General features: G+C 34.7%; 1 protein-coding gene across 1 annotated transcript in view; it reads right to left on the reverse strand.

The window, feature by feature from the left end:
• Positions 1-14,645, reverse strand: part of LRPPRC (leucine rich pentatricopeptide repeat containing) — a 164,957-nt gene that overhangs the window by 91,104 nt on the left and 59,208 nt on the right. Inside the window, exons 23-25 of the mRNA XM_030557665.1 lie at positions 13,584-13,791; positions 1,819-1,943; positions 1,068-1,174 (exon numbers count right to left, since the gene is read on the reverse strand). Coding sequence (XP_030413525.1) covers positions 1,068-1,174; positions 1,819-1,943; positions 13,584-13,791 — 440 coding nt within the window. The remainder of the gene's footprint in view (positions 1-1,067; positions 1,175-1,818; positions 1,944-13,583; positions 13,792-14,645) is intronic.

A 14,645-nucleotide genomic window follows, 5' to 3' on the forward strand; every position in this document is an offset into this window, starting at 1 on the left:
TGTTAATAACTGAATTGTATTCTTTTCTGTATTTTATCATAATAAAGCTATTAAAGCATCAAAAGCTCACTACATTTAGGACTACTGCTTTTCTACAAAATTTGCTAAAAAGATACAGTTTCGTCCTACCATCAGAGGACTAAAGAAAAAACCAGTTAACATAATTTGTATGCAAGATTTTTATGTCTAATGATTCAGATGAGGATTTCTGTTATCTCATGTATTTTTTTCTTCAGGAGATAACCCCTAAAGGAAAAAAGGTATTTCACAAAAGAAAGTTCAATGAAAGACGACAACAAAAGTTTCATTTTCTGAAGACTCTCCCCTTACAATGTAAACCGGACAAGTAATGCAGAGTTTACACACACACACACACACACACACACACACACACACACACACACACACACCCACACCCCCCGCTAAGGAAAAAAAAAAATCACAATCTGGGCAGGCTCTGCAGTTGCCCTTTTGACTTATCAATGTCAGTAAGCAAAATTTCAATCAAGTCTAGATAAAATATACTAATCCTAAATAGACCAAGTTTGTCACCTACCACTTTCTATAAGCTGCTTACCATGGTTTAAAAAAAATTCTAAATTAAATGCCAAACAGTAGCAGACAGTACTTATTTGGCTGATTAACTTGTAGACAAGCATTACAAATAAATCTGAGTATGGTCTGCAGCAAATTAAATTCCAGTGCTTTTAAGAACAAAGAATTCCTTGGGAAAGAGGATTAGTAACTTTACACCCAGGAATGCCAGTTTAATTTAATTGTTCCACAATCCGAGATTTAATACGCAAATATCATTTTGATATGTAACATGAATTTGATAAAGGAAGGAAACAATTTCAATATACAATCAGACTCTCTCTCTTCTGAACTGTAATTATACATAATAAAGAAGCTGGCCGAGTTCTCTGTTTTTTCCCCCCTTCATTATTGGGATTGAATTTTATTAACATGAATCAGAACAAGACTAATTAAAGGTTAAATTTTTTAAATGTATTCTCATTCAGAGTCTAAATAGCTGCATGATTAGAGTACTGTAGTTAAAAACCCACCTCAATAATCTTCTTGGCCTCTTTGTATTTTCCTGTATTCAGGAAGGCAAAGAAGATATCATAGAGCATCGTCATTTCACCTCGTTCTTGACTCACAAAGTCCATGGCTATAGAGAAAAGAAAACTCATTTCATTGTCTGTTTAATAACTGGGAAGCATTTTAAAAACAGATGTCAGAAATAATCTAACAAATAAGATCTCTCACACCTGACAAAACACAAAATAAAGGATGGGGAAATAATTTTCTGGAAAGAGTTACTAAGAATGAGGACAATTGCAGCTCAAGGTTAAATATACTTCAAGTACTCTTGCTAATCTGCATTATAGTTAATAATAATTAAATTTAGCAGCATTAACAGATTATAAATTGGCATTCTATATTGCTGCAGATGACAAGGATTTAGGATTTCTTAAAAATGTTGAGGGAGAGACATAGAAAAAGTTAGGGTGTGTCAACACCAACAGACTGACATATATTCCATTATAGCAGCCTTCTGTTAATAGCTAGGCATTCGGTTGTGGAAACATTAGGTTCCTTCATACTTAAAATAAACTTAATTTTTTCAATTTGCAAAAAGGACACCTGGATGTTGCTGAAAGCTTTAAAGTTATGCACATATATTCTATGCATCCTCCCACTGTCTGCACAGCCTGATGTAAAGATAACCAAAAACTAAACTAAACTAAACCACCACCTCCATAAAGAATCCAAAATAACCCAACCAACAATATTTGACTATATCCAACTAACCTTTCTGGAGAAGATCAGTATTTCCTTGTTCTATTAGCCTGCACAAGATGTCATGGAGCCTAGGCATCTTGCCATACTTTTTACAACAGTCAATGGTAGCTTCCAGAGCAGAAGGTACGTCATCCCTTATGAAAAAAAGGTACACAATTTAAGTTAAAATGATAACAGCCTATAAGAAAAGTTTGCACAATAACAGTACAGTATGGCTTAGGGTTTCAACTAAAATTCATCTGATAGCATAAGGATTTTTACACAGACTCCTTAATAACAGGCCATTAAGAAACACTGTCCATTCAGAAAATTTTCCACATCCCAGAGTCAGTTTGAATTTTATATTTATATTAGGGCCGACAAATAATCACAGTTAATTCATGCGATTAACTCAAAAAAATAAATCATGATTATTCGCACTGTTAAACAATGGAAAACTAATTTAGATTTATTAAATATTTTGGATGTTTTCTACATTTTCAGATATATTAATTTCAATTACAACACAGAACAAAGTGTACAGTGCTCACTTTATATTTATTTTTTATTACAAGTATTTGCACTGCAAAAACCAAAAGAAATAGTATTTTTAATTCACCTAATACACGTACTATAATGCAATCTCTTTATCATGGAAGTTGAACTTACAAATGTAGAAGTATTGATTAAAAAAACCTGCATTCAAAAATAAAACAATGTAACATTTTAGAGCCTGCAAGTCCACGCAGTCTTATTTCTCGTTCATCCAATCGCTCAAACAAGTTTGTTTACATTTGCAGGAGATAATGCTGCCTGCTTCTTGTTTATAATGTCACCTGAAAGTGAGAACAGGCGTTCTCGTGGCATTGTTGTAGCTGGTGTTGCAACATATTTACCTGCCAGATGCACTAAAGATTCATGCTTCACCACCATTCCAGAGGACATGCGTTCATGCTGATGATGGGTTCTGCTCGATAAAAATCCAAAGCAGTGCAGACTGATGCATATTCATTCTCATTATCTGAGTCAGATGCCACCAGCAGAAGGCTGATTTTGTTTTTTGGTGGTTTGGGTTCTGTAGTTTCCGCACTGGAGTGCTGCTCTTTTAAGACCTCTAAAAGCAAGCTCCACACTTCATCCCTCTCAGATTTTGGGAGGCACTTCAGATTCTTAAACTTTGGGTCAAGGGCTGCAGCTATCTTTAGAAATCTCACCTTGGTACCTTCTTTGCATTTTGTCAAATCTACAGTGAAAGTGTTCTTAAAATGAACAACATGTACTGGGCCATCATCGGAGACTGCTATAACAGGAAATATATGGTAGAATGAGGGTAAAACAGTGCAGGGGACATACAATTCTGCCCCAAGGAGCTCTATCAGAAATTTAATTAATGCTTATTTTTTTCAATGAGCATCATCAGCATGGAAGCATGTCCTTTGGAATGGTGGCCAAAGCATGAAGGGGCATACAAATGTTTAGCTGGCATGTAAATATTTTGCAATGCTGGCTACAAAAGTGCCATGCAATGCCGGTTACAAAAGTGTCATACAAACGCCTGTTCTAACACTCTGGTGACACTGTAAAAATGAAGTGGGCAGCATTATCTCCTGCAAATTGTAACCAAATTTGTTTGAGGGTTTGACTGAAGTAGAACTGAGTGGCTGTGTAGGCTCTAAAATTTTACGGTGTTTTAATTTTGAATGCAGTTTTGTTTTTTTTTTGTAGATAACTCTACATTAGTAAGTTCAACTTTCATGATAAAGAGATTGCAGTAGGGTATGTATCAGGTGAATTGAAAAACACTTCCTTGTGTTTTTTTACAGCGCAAATACTAGTAATAAATAAATATAAAGTGACCACTGTACACATTGTATTCTGTGTTGTAACTGAAATCAATATATTTGAAAATGTAGAAAACATCAAAAAATATTTAAATAAATGGCATTCTATTACTGTTTAACAGTGTGATTAATTGCGCAATTAATCGAGATTACTTTTTTTAATTGTGTGATTAATCGCAATTCATTTTTTAAAATCATTTTACAGACCTAATATATATTTTAAAAGTTAACAGGTACAGAAGTTTTCAAATTAACATATTTAATGATAGACTGTCCTATTTTGGCAATACAGACTGAATTTCTCCACAGATGGACAAACATCCTATAGAAATATTGATCATGTGACTAGAGCTTCACCTCAGACCGCATCGCTTGCACATTTGGGTACAAATCACTGAACTGGTTTACATTTTCAAAGTTATCCTCACAATTTTGAGGACTAGAAGCTCTCTTTTAAATTAAAACTTTTATTTTTAGTATCCTTGTGCAAAAAGGACAGATTCCAAGCAGAATTACACTATAGCCATAGCCCTATGTATGCAAAGTTTTTATGCAAGTCATAGTAACTTCAAACACCAATATTTTTTTAAAATATACTCAACAAGAAGAGTTTTAAAATAATTAAGAATCTGTATAGCACTGTAAAGGTAAATAGCATTTTTTAAAAGAGAATGCAAATCAGATCAAACAGTCTGTCTTCTAAAGAGCTTACAATCAAACATACAAAGCACAGGACAACAGCTGAAATAGAGCAGAGGGTGAGGAGAAATCAGTGCTTAGAGAGACCAGTGTAGCAAAGTCATATGGAAATAGGAGGTTGAAAGAAACAGTTTGGAGTGCAGAGGGTTGGTATGGGAAAAATATGTAAAAATAATCCGTGGAGCAAAAAAAATCAACATTTGTTGTGTGTGATACTTGATCCTTTGTATATTTTGCAAGGCAACCAGATAAAGGCTAGTAAAAATGGGAAGGACTAGGTGGCTAAGAAACATGTATGTCTGAAGTCTGTTTACAGCAGGTGGTAAATCCATACTGTAGACCTGACACAGTAAAAATAATTTTTGAAGCAACTTCTATTGAGCACTTCCTCAACAGTATTTCATAAGCCCGAATTAAGGAAATGATATTGTCATTTAAAGTTAATTCACTTCCAAAAATTGTTCATATTTTTTCTCTTGCACAAATGTTCACCAATAAGGCCAGAAGAGACCACTGATCATCTACACTGACCTCTTGCCTAAGACAGGCCCTAGGACTTCCCTGAATTATTTTTTGTTTGAACTTGGGAATGTCTTTTAGAAAAACATCCAATCTTGATTTTGAAATTTCCTGTGATGGAGAATCAATGTATCATTTGGTAAGTTGTTCCGAAGGTTTGTTACTCTCACTGTTAAAAATTTGCACTTGATTTCTAATCGGAATTTGTCTAGTTTCAACTTCCAGCCACTGGACCTTGTTATACCCTAGTCTGATAGGGTAAAGGCGCTTTTAATTTCGAATTTCTGTTCCCCATGTAGATACATGTGATCAAACTACCCCTTAAACTTCTCTTTCAAAAGATAAGTAGTCTGATCGCCTTGAGTTTTTCCACTATAGGGGATGTTTTCGTCCTTTAATCATTCTCATGGCTCTTCTCTGAATCCCCTTCAATTTATCAACATCCTTCTTGAAACTGTGGACACCAGAACGGGACACAATATTCCAGTAGAGATCACACCCATCACAAATACATAGGTAACCTCCTTACTCCTACTTGAGATTCGCCTGATTATGCACCCAAGGATTGCATTAGCCTAGGGGTAGGCAACCTGTGGCACGCAAGCTGACTTTCAGTGGTACTCACACTGCCTGAGTGGCCACAGGATAGCACAGGAAGTTCACATGCAGCTGATTATCCATGTTACCCCAAGCTTTTTTCCAAGTTACTGCTCCCCAGGATTGAGCCTCCCATTCTGTAAATATAGCCTGTATTCTTTGATTCTAGATGTATAACTTCACAGTTGGCTGTATTAAAATGTATGGTTTTATTCTGTCCATCTTACTAACTGATCCAGATTACTCTGCATCAGTGATTTGGTCTCTTCATTATTTACCCCATCTCAATATTTGTCATCTGCAAACTGTATTAGTGATGATTTTATGTTGTCCTCCAGGCCACTGATAAACATTAAATCGCACAGAGCTAAAACCTAACCTCTGGGAAATCGCACTAGAAACATACCTGCTAAGTAATTATTCCCTGTTTACATTACATGTTGAGACCTATCAGTTAGCCAGTTTTTAATCCATTTAATATGGTATGTGTTAGTTTTGTATCATTCTAGTTAATCAAAATTTTACATTGCCCTTGATTTTATTACTATTTCATCTATATTAATCTTTTGAAATGTATTAAAAAGTAAAATATAAATGCAGAAGAAATGTTAATGTTATTGTAATATTACTGACACTGTGAAAATGAGCCTAACTTGACAGATCTCTACCTTATCCCCTTACTAAGCCCTGTTTACAGTGCATCTTCTGGCACCCCACAGAGTCATTTGAATTTTTGTCATTTGGGGTGAAGACTAAATTACAGGTTAATTTCAAAACTGCAAGTAGATGTTGCAGACTAGATTACTGTCATACAAGAGAAATACTATGGATGAAATATAGATGGATATAAAGCTTCATATAATCAGTATTTTCTTCTGCTTTAGATTCAAGTTCAGTTTAATACCTTTAAAATCAGTTTTTATTAAAAACTACTCAAATTCTTGTGAGGCACAACAGCACTTACACATATAAATTAAAATTTTCAGTTGTAAATTCAGCTCAGATTGATTCTGAAACTGCAATAGTATTGTCTCAGCTGTATACCCACAGCATTAAAGTGACTCTTTTAGGTCAAAGCTATTGGTAAATGAATGAATAACTGGAATGTCAATCAGACACATTAATAGTTTTTGGTCTCTAAATGTATGATTCTGAAGCTATTTATACTGTGTGTGCAGAATAAAAAAAAGCCAATAAAAAGAAAATGGAAACAATATACATGTTATGGTGTTTCCTGCTGATACAACATACAAAATGTTTCCAGACTCAGGCCCCCAAAATAAGTTTAAGCTCAATAATGAGACCAGTGCATTATAACTTCAGTTTAAAGTGATAAAAATCTACTATATCTGTCTCAAATTTCCTTAGAACAACACTGCAGGCGAGCTTTTGTTTTATAAGGCTACCCAACCACAATTTACTGTAAGACAACATTTATAAGGTAAATGTATAGGATTGGATGTCAACGATTATAAAATGCAAAATAAAGGAAAATAAACATAGCTCCAGAATACACGTTTATAATACAAATGGAACTTAACGCTACTGGAATTGCAAAAACTAAACCTGTCAGGCTTAAATGGCTTTGTGCTTGGGTTACTATAATTTGAAGAATAAATCATAGTGTCTTAATTGTTATACAAAATGCAATTGTTTCAAGAGGATTTTTTTTTCCGACGAGCAAGTATTTTTGTGAGGAGTAGTTGTTAATAATTCAGCAGAAAAAAGCCACTGACAAAACAAGAACTTACTAAACAGCCTTAAAATTGAATTTATTTTTAAGATTATGTTAATGTTCTGAATGCACATATTGCTAAATCTTACAACAGTTCTGCATTTTAATTGAACTGTATGAATATTATTTTTTGTAAGTTACATTTAGAACAAAATGTGTGCGCAAATAACCAGACAGGTCCAAGTTAATGTCTAAAAATCTTATTGGACACAATCTTCCTATACAATTTATATATTCATCAGTATCCAAATTTACATCTCAAAGGTTCATATAATGGATAAAGTGTCTGATCCCAAACACATTTTAATTAATGTGTTCAATGACTTCAGCAGGCTTTGGATCAGACCTCAAAAGAGTAAAGCCCTGATGCAGCATTCACAACCAGGTTAGCAAACTTGTGTCTCCATGGGGTCATCAATGCAAGGTAGGGGTCTAAGTTTTTAAATATAAATTCACATGATCCATGGATCATTGAAAAGAATGGGAGTTTTGTTTTTATGGGTGAACTACTATTAAAATTTTACTTTTTATTAGTATCAACAAATGCCATATATGCTTCTTTTTAAAGGGCAAACTCCTATTTCTCTTTTAAAAACACTTCACATAAGCATTTCAGATATTACTTCTCTCATTGCAATCTCTTCATTTAAAAAAAGGAGGTATGCTATCATAACCTATATGACAGAAGCAGCCTAAGCATATTATGTTTGACTCTCACACAAATACAAGACAGCTCTAACTCGACATTGCTCTGCAATTTAGACTGTTCTATTTGTAAGAATCTGAGGCAAGTTACTTTTGTCTGGTGCACTTGTGAATTCTTCAATCCTGAAAAAACACCATGTGGGTAATTTCACTTATACATGTAATACCACTGAACTAAGTAGGACTACTTCCATAAATAAAGTTACAGACAAGAATAACTGTTTGTAGGATAAGGCTCTGTAACAAGACTGACCACCATCTAATTCTTCTCTCATTCCTATTTCAAAATTATATAAATCATTCCCCTCTTACAGCATGTAGCTCTAAACCTAACAACTTTCCAAAGCAGAGAGTCTGCTTGATAAAAAGACTCCAAATATTGATTTTAATTGGAATGAAGTGCTACAACGTTATGCATAAAGCTTTAGTGAAGTGGCAATTTACCTAAGGGGTTTACTGATTGAAAAGCTCTCAAACCTGAAATCACTAGAGAAGGAGAAAGAAAAAAGGGACTCTGGAAGGGGAAAAAAAACAAAACAAAACAAAAACTCTTAAAACAAATCCTTCGCTGCAAATCTGAAGCAGATGTTAGCGTGGAGAGAAATCAAATCAGTAAGGTACAATCAGCTTTACAAAAATTATTCTGTTAAAACGGGCTCTTGAAATAACTAAATGTTTTTTTTTCTCTTCATCAGCTACAGCAAGGAATCTTCAAGGAGACTGGTGTTGCAATTACAACTAATCCTCCCCAAAAAATTAACTGTGTTGAAGGCTTTGTAATTTCCCTAGGTACAATTTAGCTGTCACTTACTTTAAAATTTACTCAAACATGCGTTCCGAACAGCACTAACTTCACATGTCAAGTGCTTTCCAGCCAATTGAGTCTAAACTGGAAGTCGGTGTTAAACAACTGAATGATTAGACAAGATAGCTCATTTCCCTGCTCTTTTGTTCAGAATAAAATGCCACATTTACATTATCAGGCTCAACAGGATTTTCTGACAGAGGGAAAAAAAACCCTAGTGAACACTGTCCGTATTAAGCACATGAAGCCTGTCATTTACCAATCATCCTTCAAAAAGCAATAGCCATGAATGTAACTTAATTACGACCCAATGATCCTTGACGAAAAATCATCTTATCACTGTCCTGTCCCCCTAGGGCAAATGAACCACTTTTGTCCTCTGGCACTGATGATGCTAAATTCCTAATTGCAATAATGGAGTAAAAGAGCCGAACCTCCTTAATTTCCTTGCAGCACTTAAGAGTTTTAAACTAGGAGGAAAAAAAATACGGAAATAATATAAATATTTGGATTAAAGATGTTGAAAATAAGAAAAAAAACTGTCATTGATTAAAGTAAGCAATATTTTAAAATATTACCTATTTTTAAAATTAATGAGTTAAAAGGTCATGAAACGTCCTGTATTTACCAAGGAATCATCTCTAGTCCATAAAACCATACATGTATTTAAGTCTATGAAACCTAGATAAGAACTACGGACAAACAGAGGATTCAGATTGCATCTACACACCTGGTATATGAAACACCAATGAAATGCATGTGTGTTCACACAGACTGCAGAACAAATTAACCCACAAGGCCCTTTAGTGAACAGCATGAATTAAAACTGCTATTTTGATCATTTTTAAACAAATATCCAGAAGGTGTAACTGGACTGTATTTTCAAATGACTCTACCAGTTAAACAGGTTGTGTTCACTGATCTCTACTAACAAAATAGTTACATATTTTGCCCACATAATTCAGATTTAATGCACATTTTATATTTAGTTACCCGGAAATTTTCGTAGCAAATGTGATAAGGGTTTCAAGTATGTATTTATCCAGGATGTATAAATTAACTAGCAGTATATTATTCTTTAAATCTGGGAAGATAAAATATAAACTGAGATCTGAAATAATTCCATTTTTAGAGAAACTTTATAAATCAAATGAAACTGAGTTTCTACCTTACACAACATTCACATTTATATTTTAAAAGTTTGCTTGTGCAGTAGCTATCTTGTACGAGTAAAATCATCAGATGTGGTAGATGTTTACTTCCTCTCCTGTAAAGCACCGTATAGCACAGAAGTATATTAGCTTCACAAACCTCTTTACAGTTTTGTAAATCTGTTAGTGTTTGAGCAGGTTTCTTTTGACAGTTGATAGAGGAGAGCAAAGAATAACCCAAAAAGTTACCCACTAAATCCTCAAGGATTTTCATATTATACAGGTAACACACACAGTCACAGCATTAACCTCTCCCCATTATCAGCAACTGGAAGAATCAGTTCAAAAATAAGATAAGTTTTAAGCCCAATCTTCAACTTATTATATTCCTATGGAAGATTTTGACAGGTTGCTCAAAATTAAAAACATCCAAAGTCAATATCCTGATTAGGATATTTTGCCATACTCTTCAAAGAAGAATTATCTTGAATGAGGGATTGAAGATTAGATATGTAGTTTTTTGCAATATTTCCTGAATTTACATTTCTTGAGCTAATACACTGCTCACACCAAGAATAAAGCTAATACATTTTAAGATCACTTTAAAGGATTTTTACTTTAATTGAGATAATTGCTTTATCTTGGGAAAAACAAAAAAACCTGTCTTTATTATTTAAGTTAAATTTATTTCTATGATCATCTATTTTTGAACTAGTTAGTAAAATTTCCTCCCTGTCTACCCATAAAAGGACCGGGGGTGGAGAGGTAGAGAAAATGGGTTGTCTGCTATGCTAAAAGAAGGACAGGAGATATTTGACATGGGTTTAATCAGGTTGCAACTTTATTATTAAATGTCTGGGACTACCCGGTAGTTAATGTACAGTGCAGGTAACCTCATATTTATTCTGTAATTACCTAGGGGGCTTTTATCAGCTCTCTCTCTTTTTCACTCCAGGTCCCTCCAACAAATCCATTGCTGGGAACTTACCATCCAAATTCCCCTCGTAGGAGGGTTAAAGTGGGCTATAAGAATGGGGGGCTGGCTCCCTGCTGTACCAATCACAGGAGTCCAACTGCTCCACATTTGTCCCTTTAATGAACACCTCTTTTTTAATTCATCAGATTTTGTTAAGAAAATATTTTATTGGGAACTGTCACCTTAAAAAGTGTTAAGAATGTGAAGGGTCTGAAGATCTTTCCTATCTTGCATGCTGTCTGTAGGAGGAACAAGTCTCTGAAACGGATTTGGAAGATGTAAAAACTTAGTTGTAAATCCAAAAAGACTGATAAGGCAAGAGTAAGCATTTTAAAACTACGGTTGTTTAAATCTTCCATAACAGTCACAGGGTTTTCCTTTCCATCCTACCAATGTCAGGAATTAATAATTTTTTGTAAAAAATGGCACCAGCAGAGCCAGTTCCATGGAACATTAGAAAATCCTGCAGCTCATCCCACTGGCTTGCCAAACTTCTGAAGTTACAAAACTGTACCAGCAACTTAACTCCAGCAGTTCACCACCTGCATCTGTGCTGCCATGAAGCTATATCATGGCAAGTAGCAAATCACTTGGGAACCACAGTGATGAGCAAATGTTATAGAGGACATGTATAATTATACCCATTCTAACACTATGCTCAGTTCAATCATAACTTTCCAAAACTTTTCAACCTTCTGGGAACAAATTTCTCAGGCTTGAACACTTCCTGAATGTGAACTTTTTGGGAAGTCTGAGTAGAAACTGTTCCTTCCTTTTTAAGAAGAAAAGTCAGGATGGAGTAACAAGGCTTTTCCTATCATAATAAGGGAAAAAACTCTGTCATAGTCTTCCTGAGAGGAGCAGGGAAGGAGCTAACTCTTGCAGACCTTTTAACTTATTTGGGATAGTGCATTCCACTGCTTTCTAGCCAAATATTTCCACATTATGGAATGTGTATCTCTCACTTTTAAAAAAGAACCTAATTCTATTAAAAGACTAAGTTAATCTTTCATTAGTGTCATTGTGCAAGCACTCAAAATCACAAAAAGTTGGGAAATGACAAAGTTAAAGCTATACATACAACCTTTACTCTGCCCCTTTTTGTATATACATGAAGGTCTTTAATTACATGATCATACACTGTTTGAAACAACTATATACAATCTTCTCTACACATGTAGGATATTGTAACAATGTGTACAAGTCTGTGGATGCCACAGGCTGTGAAAGTCATTATATAAAAAGTATGCAGAAAATTGTTCTTCCTATACAGTATAAAAATGTAATAGTAAATATTTACTGGTATTATACATATATGATTGCAGCTAATATCATAATTAACTGTCCCATCCTGTGAATTGCACCAAAGAAAGCCTGTGCTGCTGATTGAGAAGGGTGTAGCACATGACTGCTGGCAAACGTATTGGAATATTTATTTTTATGAAGAGAACTTTCATACGGTCTACAAAGATAACTGGGCCATTTTGACAAATTTTTAAAATATACAAAATAATAAAATTAAATATTACAAAACCATGCACATACGTATGAGGTCATAGAGAAAGATTTTTCCCACATATAAGAGCAAACACTGGTAGTTAATATTGCAACAACTGGATGTTCCAGTGTTAGCAAGCACATATTCTTGAAAGCTGACTGACTGTTCAATAGATAGCATTCTGAATACATCAGTAATATTTTACATAGGGCTTATTTAAAAAAAAACAAAAGAACATATTTATATTAAATCAGTGACCAAATTGGAAGAGACTGTTGACTAATTGAGACAGAATCCAAAATGGATAGAAGCAGGGGTCCTGGGTCCTTTGTATAGTGGGAGTGCTGAGAGCCGTTGAACCAAACCATAAACCCTGCATTTGATGGAAACCACTTCAAGACAGGGAGTGCTGCCGCACCTCCAGCACCCCTAGTTCCAGCACCAATGGATAGAAGAAAAGGCCTGAACACTTGAAATAGATTGAACACTTGAGACTGTGTGCTGGAGGGATGGGGGGGACCTAATTCTTGACACTCCTGTGATAAAGACCAATTATACACAGTTCAAATGTGGAATCTTCCTCAAGTAACTGTCTCTCATATTAAGAAGACTATGTAAGGACATATGCCACATAGTGCATGAAAATTAGTTCCTGCCAGAACAAATGCATGGAGTTCATTCTCCTGTTGAATTATACTACTGGTACAAATGGAAAAGTAATGGGAAATATTTGGACTGGAGCACCCAGACTATATGGTGATACTTTGGGAGTACTATCAGATTTCTTAACTTTTCGCCTAATTACTTAGTGGACAAGGAAACCTAATTTCAATCCACATAAGTGTTATTGATATGGGCAGTGAAAATGAAATATATGCACATCTTTTGGGTGGGGAACACATGCTTTTTGTCTCAATAACTTAGGGATGTATGTAGCATACTATGACCAAATATCCCTTATTCAAACACAATTGCAAGGCTTAAAATCTGAAACAACCAATCTGTGAGCAAATTTTGATTGTGTTAAATTTGTCTATGCGACATAGTCATAGCTCTCATGTAGGCACCATGAAATGAAATATAATTAACAAAAAAAGCTATTGGTCTGTTTTTCAAAGTGTTCCATCTAAAACAGTCTCAAAAAAGTTTTACTTTAATATACTACATCTTCACTTGTGTTTGTGTGTATGTATATAATAAATAAATCATGTAACATCAACAAATATTAGCTCATACCCTACCCTTAATATCAAGCCTCAGAAAACTTACTTTTCAAGGTGAACAGTAATCAGAGGGGCACAGAGGTTAGTAGAAGGCTTTGCTAAGCCCAGTGTCAGAATGGACTCATGTAATCGATTCACTGTTTCAACTTCACCTCGCATGGCTGCAGCATTAAGGATGTGGAAAAAGGATGTGACTGTTGTATCTTTGATAGGAATATTCTTCTCTTTCATCTCCTTTAGAATGTTAATAGCATCTACAATGAAACAACACAAAAGACCCTTAGGTAATTTCATGTAGGGAAAACAAACTGCTATTAAAACAGCATTTCAAACCCAGCAGGAATGTAAATTTTGGTGTATAATGCCGATTTCAAGTTAATTACTACTTGTATTTCTAAACGAGACTACAATTATAAATCCAGAATAGCATGGCTTTATCATTCACTGCAACTTTGACTACAAATTATAGATAGGAACTGTGTGCCCACTTTGCACTACATAACCCTGTACAGTCTGCCCTATAGCTGCAAGATCCCACTAAATGGATGCTTTTATCGTTCAATGCTAACATCTGCTAAATCACACCATTGTTTCTTTAGCAGATGGCTTGTCACGAGGCCAGATAATAAAGATGTGTTTACACTGAATATACAGCCAGACTAATGGTCTGATACCGATAGGGCCTGTTTGCTGTGTCGATACTAATTAGCCAAGGAGAGCCAATGAAAGCTTTCTAACAGACTGCATGTTAAAACATTAGGTTCATTAAGCTTCATTAGGAAGGCAGAAACAAACATTTTGGGATATGGAATAAGTGCATTTTTATAATTTTCTTAATTATTGCACAGGCAAAATGTTTTGACCACTTTACATAAAAGCAGCCTAATGTTTTAAAAGAACTTTGCAGATCACAAATGTACCACAGAAAATAATGCTACTCAGAAAATGTAGCCATACTTCTTCACTGTAGAGGAGACCAGAATATAATTTATTGTCACTTGGAAGGGGGCAGGGTTTTGAATATAATTCTAATAAGTGGTCAAGTGAAATTTCAATGAAAACATCTGATGAGGAAAAAAAGGTGCAATTTTACATTAACAAAAAAAAT

Source organism: Gopherus evgoodei, chromosome 3, assembly GCF_007399415.2.
Source record: "Gopherus evgoodei ecotype Sinaloan lineage chromosome 3, rGopEvg1_v1.p, whole genome shotgun sequence".
Classification (NCBI taxonomy): Eukaryota; Metazoa; Chordata; order Testudines; family Testudinidae; genus Gopherus; species Gopherus evgoodei.